Genomic DNA, 8896 nt, shown 5'->3' with positions numbered 1-8896 from the left:
TTCCCTCTACTTGAGCCTTCCCTCTACAGGAGCCTTCCCTCTACAGGAGCCTTCCCTCTACATGAGCCTTCCCTCTACAGGAGCCTTCCCTCTACAGAAGCCTTCCCTCTACAGGAGCCTTCCCTCTACAGAGCCGTGTTACAGAAGGCTGTAAGGCTGGTGGATAGGGATAGGGGGACGTGCCAAGGATCAACCCCCCCCAGAGGAGATGGAGGCAGACACCACAGACCCATGGCTCAACCCCCCTCAGAGGAGATGGAGGCAGACACCACAGACCCAGGGCTCAACCCCCCTCAGAGGAGATGGAGGCAGACACCACAGACCCACGGTTCAACCCCCCTCAGAGGAGATGGAGGCAGACACCACAGACCCACGGCTCAACCCCCCCAGAGGAGATGGAGGCAGACACCACAGACCCACGGCTCAACCCCCAGAGGAGATGGAGGCAGACAACCACAGACCCACGGCTCAACCCCCTCAGAGGAGATGGAGGCAGACACCACAGACCCACGGCTCAACCCCCCTCAGAGGAGATGGAGGCAGACACCACAGACCCACGGTTCAACCCCCAGAGGAGATGGAGGCAGACACCCCAGACCCCCGGCTCAACCCCCAGAGGAGATGGAGGCAGACACCACAGACCCACGGCTCAACCCCCCCCAGAGGAGATGGAGGCAGACACCACAGACCCACGGTTCAACCCCCCCAGAGGAGATGGAGGCAGACACCACAGACCCACGGCTCAACCCCCCAGAGGGAGATGGAGGAAGACACCACAGACCCACGGCTCAACCCCCCAGAGGAGATGGAGGCAGACACCACAGACCCACGGCTCAACCCCCCAGAGGAGATGGAGGCAGACAACCACAGACCCACGGCTCAACCCCCTCAGAGGAGATGGAGGCAGACACCACAGACCCACGGCTCAACCCCCCTCAGAGGAGATGGAGGCAGACACCACAGACCCACGGTTCAACCCCCCCAGAGGAGATGGAGGCAGACACCACAGACCCACGGCTCAACCCCCCAGAGGAGATGGAGGCAGACACCACAGACCCACGGCTCAACCCCCCCAGAGGAGATGGAGGCAGACACCACAGACCCACGGTTCAACCCCCCAGAGGAGATGGGAGGCAGACACCACAGACCCACGGCTCAACCCCCCTCAGAGGAGATGGAGGCAGACACCACAGACCCACAGCTCATAAACAACACTGGCCAACAGGAAAGAGTTACAACACATGCGCCAAGACAAGGCCAACAACAGAACTACAACATTCCAAGTGAATCCATCTCACTCCTCATTGAGGGTAACCCAGAATAAAGAACATTATTGGATGAAGGTAACAGGTGCTAGACCAAGAATACTCTCTAAAATAGCTATATGAGGTCCTGTAAAAGTCCTGTTGATGAATGAAGACAGACTCCTAGGTCAGGTCAACCTCACTCCTCATTGAGGGCAACCCAGAATAAGAACATTATTGGTTGACTGACAGGTGGCCAGGTACAGCTGCAGGGTCTTCATCTTTTCACCCTTGTTGTTGCAGGAAAACTTGCAGTGAATTCAAGGTTTAAAAAGGCTTTTAAAGTTTGTAATTTCGACACCCCCAAAAAAGAAAAATTTCAGACTTGGGGCTCTATTCAATCAGATCCGCTTTAGCCGTCATCCGTATAGCGGTTGTTTTGTCGGAGGTGGAACTGTGTTAGAGATGTCATACCTAAAGCGGACATTGCCATTGGCTGCATGTAGTCGCATTAACAGTAATCCCATGCAGGCAGCCTTGTTTACAAGTTGGAACACTGGAGTGTGAGATGTAATCTACAGCTCCTTTAGGCCGATAGAAATCCTCATTATTTACTTGAATGATTTTCTATTTGAGTGTAATTATTTCTGTATAGCCTACAGTCTTTCTCCTTCTGGACTTCTAACGCGGCTTCATGACAATGATCGCAAGAGCAGCGGCTCACCGATTTGACGGCTCCAAAGCAGGGTGGGTGTGGCTTCATGACAATGATCGCAAGAGCAGCGGCTCACCGATTTGACGGCTCCAAAGCAGGGTGGGTGTGGCTTCATGACAATGATCGCAAGAGCAGCGGCTCACCGATTTGACGGCTCCAAAGCAGTTCCACCTCCGACACCGCCATAATACACGCTATGCGGGTGTCTGCTATCGCAGGTTACCAATTGATCTGATTGAATCTAGGCCTTGATTTGCCCTAACTAAAAAATATATCTACCCCCTACTAAAATGTCAATTAATTATAATCCACACAATAATTCACAATTCCTGTTGCTGCAGGATTATTTTCCTGCTGTGAGAAACTGGTCAAATTAAGATCCTGTATCGGTACCTGTATATAAACCACTGAGCACACACTGGTTGAAAATTTAATTGAAGCAACGTGGAAAAGATGTTGAATTGATCTAGGTCAGTGCTTCTCAATTATTTTCTGTTACGCCCCCCCTAGGAAGAAGTAAACATTTCGCGCCCCCCAACTCTCCGCCGCGACTGTAAATAGTATAATTTGTCTATAAAATTGTTATATGTACACCTCTGCATAACATTGTATCCTTATTAACATTAAAGAAAAGAAAAAAGAAAGAAATATAGATCAACTTACAACAAAGAATAACTTTATTAACATTGTAACAGAAAAGACTTAAAGTGCATCAATTTGCCTGAAATTAAAAAAAAATGCAACCCTTATTTAAACTGTAATTTTTTTTTGACCATTTGATACTGAAAAATAAAATTAAATATAATCAATAAATAATAATAAATTCAAATTGATCAGCAACATTAACTCAGGAGCACAATATATGAAACACTTTGACCTATAAAACAAAAATGAATAAAACAATTTGTGCTGATTCCTCGTCTCCCACCGTAGTCACAGTGAAGCCAAGCGCTACATACGCTTCGTCATATTTCCTCGTCTTCGCTTTCGGGAGACTTTGTCTCATTATCTCCGTCTCTCTCCGCCTTTCTTTTCATCCCTGTTAGATATGTTTCCATGGCGTCTCATAAGGGTTTGTTATCTGCACTTCATATCTCCTACTCTGTGCTGTGTGCTCTTGTTCGGTGCAAAAAAAAACTACTCCCTGCGGCAAAAAAAATCATGTTCCCCGGGGTCACACGCGCCCCCCCTGGCATCGCTCCGAGCCCCCCCAGGGGGGCGCGCCCCACTATTTGAGAAGGACTGATCTAGGTCCTGTTGGGGTTAATGAGATGATCTGGTTGTGTTGGGGTTAATGAGATGATCTGGTTGTGTTGGGGTTAATGAGATGATCTGGTTGTGTTGGGGTTAATGAGATGACTTGGGGTTAATGAGATGATCTGGTTGTGTTGGGGTTAATGAGATGATATGGTTATGTTGGGGTTAATGAGATTACTTGGGGTTAATGAGATGATCTGGTTGTGTTGGGGTTAATGAGATGATCTGGTTATGTTGGGGTTAATGAGATGATCTGGTTGTGTTGGGGTTAATGAGATGATCTGGTTGTGTTGGGGTTAATGAGATGATCTGGTTATGTTGGGGTTAATGAGATGATCTGGTTGTGTTGGGGTTAATGAGATGATCTGGTTGTGTTGGGGTTAATGAGATGATCTGGTTATGTTGGGGTTAATGAGATGACTTGGGGTTAATGAGATGATCTGGTTGTGTTGGGGTTAATGAGATGATCTGGTTGTGTTGGGGTTAATGAGATGATCTGGTGGTGTTGGGGTTAATGAGATGATCTGGTTGTGTTGGGGTTAATGAGATGACTTGGGGTTAATGAGATGATCTGGTTGTGTTGGGGTTAATGAGATGATCTGGTTGTGTTGGGGTTAATGAGATGACTTGGGGTTAATGAGATGATCTGGTTGTGTTGGGGTTAATGAGATGATCTGGTTGTGTTGGGGTTAATGAAATGATCTGGTGGGGTTGGGGTTAATGAGATGATCTGGTTGTGTTGGGGTTAATGAGATGATCTGGTTGTGTTGGGGTTAATGAGATGATCTGGTTATGTTGGGGTTAATGAGATGACTTGGGGGTTAATGAGATGATGTTGGGGTTAATGAGATGATCTGGTTGTGTTGGGGTTAATGAGATGATCTGGTTATGTTGGGGTTAATGAGATGATCTGGTTGTGTTGGGGTTAATGAGATGATCTGGTTGTGTTGGGGTTAATGAGATGATCTGGTTGTGTTGGGGTTAATGAAATGATCTGGTGGGGTTGGGGTTAATGAGATGATCTGGTTGTGTTGGGGTTAATGAGATGATCTGGTTATGTTGGGGTTAATGAGATGACCTGGTTGTGTTGGGGTTAATGAGATGATCTGGTTGTGTTGGGGTTAATGAGATGACCTGGTTGTGTTGGGGTTAATGAGATGACCTGGTTGTGTTGGGGTTAATGAGATGATCTGGTGGTGTTGGGGTTAATGAGATAATCTGGTTGTGTTGGGGTTAATGAGATGATCTGGTGGTGTTGGGGTTAATGAGATGATCTGGTTGTGTTGGGGTTAATGAGATGTGTGACAAAGTGAAGACTGATAAGGCCCAGAGACATATGGAAGTCGAGCGTCGTATATCTAAGCGCATCCATTTCTATGTTGTCCGTCGATGTGTCTCCGACATCATCTGGACATGAAATGGAACAGAGTTATCTGTATTTATGCGGAACACTCAAGATGGAGGACCATTAGCCCATAATCAAATCAAATCAAATCAAATGTTATTTGTCACATACACGTGTTTAGCAGATGTTATTGTGGGTGTAGCGAAATACGTGTGCTTCTAGCTCCGACAGTGCAGTAATATTTAACAAGTAATATCTAACAATTTCACAACATATACCCAATACACACAAATCTAGTAAGGAATGGAATTTAAGAATATATACATATATGGACGAGCAATGACAGCGCAGCATGGACTAAGATACAGTAGAATATTATATAATAGAATGCAGTATATACAGTACATATGAGATGAGTAGTGCAAGATATGTAAACACTATTAAAGTGACTAGTGTTCCTTTTCTTCAAGTGGCCAGTGATTTCAATAGGCAGCAGCAGACTCTAATGTGCTAGTGATGGCTATTTAACAGTCTGATGGCAGCAGCAGCCTCTAATGTGCTAGTTAGTGATGGCTATTTAACAGTATGATGGCAGCAGCAGCCTCTAATGTGCTCATGATGGCTATTTAACAGTCTGATGGCAGCAGCAGTCTCTAATGTGCTAGTGATGGCTATTTAACAGTCTGATGGCAGCAGCAGCCTCTAATGTGCTAGTGATGGCTATTTAACAGTCTGATGGCAGCAGCAGCCTCTAATGTGCTAGTGATGGCTATTTAACAGTCTGATGGCAGCAGCAGCCTCTAATGTGCTAGTTAGTGATGGCTATTTAACAATCTGATGGCAGCAGCAGCCTCTAATGTGCTAGTGATGGCTATTTAACAGTCTGATGGCAGCAGCAGCCTCTAATGTGCTAGTGATGGCTATTTAACAGTCTGATGGCAGCAGCAGCCTCTAATGTGCTAGTTAGTGATGGCTATTTAACAGTCTGATGGCAGCAGCAGACTCTAATGTGCTAGTGATGGCTATTTAACAGTATGATGGCAGCAGCAGCCTCTAATGTGCTCATGATGGCTATTTAACAGTCTGATGGCAGCAGCAGTCTCTAATGTGCTAGTGATGGCTATTTAACAGTATGATGGCAGCAGCAGCCTCTAATGTGCTAGTTAGTGATGGCTATTTAACAGTCTGATGGCAGCAGCAGCCTCTAATGTGCTAGTGATGGCTATTTAACAGTCTGATGGCAGCAGCAGCCTCTAATGTGCTAGTTAGTGATGGCTATTTAACAGTATGATGGCAGCAGCAGCCTCTAATGTGCTAGTGATGGCTATTTAACAGTCTGATGGCAGCAGCAGCCTCTAATGTGCTAGTGATGGCTATTTAACAGTCTGATGGCAGCAGCAGCCTCTAATGTGCTAGTGATGGCTATTTAACAGTCTGATGGCAGCAGCAGCCTCTAATGTGTTAGTTAGTGATGGCTATTTAACAGTATGATGGCAGCAGCAGCCTCTAATGTGCTCATGATGGCTATTTAACAGTCTGATGGCAGCAGCAGCCTCTAATGTGCTAGTGATGGCTATTTAACAGTCTGATGGCAGCAGCAGCCTCTAATGTGCTAGTTAGTGATGGCTATTTAACAGTATGATGGCAGCAGCATCCTCTAATGTGCTAGTGATGGCTATTTAACAGTCTGATGGCAGCAGCAGCCTCTAATGTGCTAGTGATGGCTATTTAACAGTCTGATGGCAGCAGCAGCCTCTAATGTGTTAGTGATGGCTATTTAACAGTATGATGGCAGCAGCAGCCTCTAATGTGCTAGTGATGGCTATTTAACAGTCTGATGGCAGCAGCAGCCTCTAATGTGCTAGTGATGGCTATTTAACAGTCTGACGGCAGCAGCAGCCTCTAATGTGCTAGTGATGGCTATTTAACAGTCTGATGGCAGCAGCAGCCTCTAATGTGCTAGTTAGTGATGGCTATTTAACAGTCTGATGGCAGCAGCAGCCTCTAATGTGCTAGTGATGGCTATTTAACAGTCTGATGGCAGCAGCAGCCTCTAATGTGCTAGTTAGTGATGGCTTTTTAACAGTCTGATGGCAGCAGCAGCCTCTAATGTGCTAGTGATGGCTATTTAAGAGTCTGATGGCAGCAGCAGCTTCTAATGTGCTAGTGATGGCTATTTAACAGTCTGATGGCAGCAGCAGCCTCTAATGTGCTAGTGATGGCTATTTAACAGTCTGTTGGCAGCAGCAGCCTCTAATGTGCTAGTGATGGCTATTTAACAGTCTGATGGCAGCAGCAGCCTCTAATGTGCTAGTTAGTGATGGCTATTTAACAGTCTGATGGCAGCAGCAGCCTCTAATGTGCTAGTGATGGCTATTTAACAGTCTGCTGGCAGCAGCAGCCTCTAATGTGCTAGTTAGTGATGGCTTTTTAACAGTCTGATGGCAGCAGCAGTCTCTAATGTGCTAGTTAGTGATGGCTTTTTAACAGTCTGATGGCAGCAGCAGCCTCTAATGTGCTAGTGATGGCTATTTAACAGTCTGATGGCAGCAGCAGCCTCTAATGTGCTAGTTAGTGATGGCTATTTAACAGTCTGATGGCAGCAGCAGCCTCTAATGTGCTAGTGATGGCTATTTAACAGTCTGATGGCAGCAGCAGCAGCCTCTAATGTGCTAGTGATGGCTATTTAACAGTCTGATGGCAGCAGCAGCCTCTAATGTGCTAGTTAGTGATGGCTATTTAACAGTCTGATGGCAGCAGCAGCCTCTAATGTGCTAGTGATGGCTATTTAACAGTCTGATGGCAGCAGCAGCCTCTAATGTGCTAGTTAGTGATGGCTATTTAACAGTCTGATGGCAGCAGCAGCCTCTAATGTGCTAGTGATGGCTATTTAACAGTCTGATGGCAGCAGCAGCCTCTAATGTGCTAGTGATGGCTATTTAACAGTCTGATGGCAGCAGCAGCCTCTAATGTGCTAGTGATGGCTATTTAACAGTATGATGGCAGCAGCAGCCTCTAATGTGCTAGTTAGTGATGGCTATTTAACAGTATGATGGCAGCAGCAGCCTCTAATGTGCTAGTGATGGCTATTTAACAGTCTGATGGCAAGAGCAGCCTCTAATGTGCTAGTGATGCTTATTTAACAGTCTGATGGCAGCAGCAGCCTCTAATGTGCTAGTGATGGCTATTTAACAGTCTGATGGCAGCAGCAGCCTCTAATGTGCTAGCGATGGCTATTTAACAGTCTGATGGCAGCAGCAGCCTCTAATGTGTTAGTTAGTGATGGCTATTTAACAGTATGATGGCAGCAGCATCCTCTAATGTGCTAGTGATGGCTATTTAACAGTCTGATGGCAGCAGCAGCCTCTAATGTGCTAGTTAGTGATGGCTATTTAACAGTCTGATGGCAGCAGCAGCCTCTAATGTGCTAGTGATGGCTATTTAACAGTCTGATGGCAGCAGCAGCCTCTAATGTGCTAGTGATGGCTATTTAAGAGTCTGATGGCAGCAGCAGCTTCTAATGTGCTAGTGATGGCTATTTAACAGTCTGATGGCAGCAGCAGCCTCTAATGTGCTAGTGATGGCTATTTAACAGTCTGATGGCAGCAGCAGCCTCTAATGTGCTAGTGATGGCTATTTAACAGTCTGATGGCAGCAGCAGCCTCTAATGTGTTAGTTAGTGATGGCTATTTAACAGTATGATGGCAGCAGCATCCTCTAATGTGCTAGTGATGGCTATTTAACAGTCTGATGGCAGCAGCAGCCTCTAATGTGCTAGTTAGTGATGGCTATTTAACAGTCTGATGGCAGCAAAAGCCTCTAATGTGCTAGTGATGGCTATTTAACAGTCTGATGGCAGCAGCAGCCTCTAATGTGCTAGTGATGGCTATTTAAGAGTCTGATGGCAGCAGCAGCCTCTAATGTGCTAGTGATGGCTATTTAACAGTCTGATGGCAGCAGCAGCCTCTAATGTGCTAGTGATGGCTATTTAACAGTCTGATGGCAGCAACAGCCTCTAATGTGCTAGTGATGGCTATTTAACAGTCTGATGGCAGCAGCAGCCTCTAATGTGCTAGTGATGGCTATTTAACAGTCTGATGGCAGCAGCAGCCTCTAATGTGCTAGTGATGGCTATTTAACAGTCTGATGGCAGCAGCAGCCTCTAATGTGCTAGTGATGGCTATTTAACAGTCTGATGGCAGCAGCAGCCTCTAATGTGCTAGTGATGGCTATTTAACAGTCTGATGGCAGCAGCAGCCTCTAATGTGTTAGTTAGTGATGGCTATTTAACAGTATGATGGCAGCAGCAGCCTCTAATGTGCTCATGATGGCTAT

At 46.1% G+C, this 8896-nt stretch overlaps 1 protein-coding gene across 1 annotated transcript; it reads left to right on the top strand.

Annotated features, from left to right (window-relative positions):
• The first annotated feature begins 208 nt into the window (after positions 1–208).
• LOC123481567 (early nodulin-75-like) lies at positions 209–1324 on the top strand. Its single transcript, XM_045206048.1, has one exon. It carries the CDS (start codon positions 209–211, stop codon positions 1322–1324), a length of 1116 nt encoding a protein of 371 aa, XP_045061983.1.
• Positions 1325–8896: the final 7572 nt, after the last annotated feature.

This window comes from Coregonus clupeaformis, chromosome 21 (assembly GCF_020615455.1).
Source record: "Coregonus clupeaformis isolate EN_2021a chromosome 21, ASM2061545v1, whole genome shotgun sequence".
NCBI lineage: Eukaryota > Metazoa > Chordata > Actinopteri > Salmoniformes > Salmonidae > Coregonus > Coregonus clupeaformis.
This window is presented reverse-complemented; position numbering and strand designations above follow the sequence as displayed.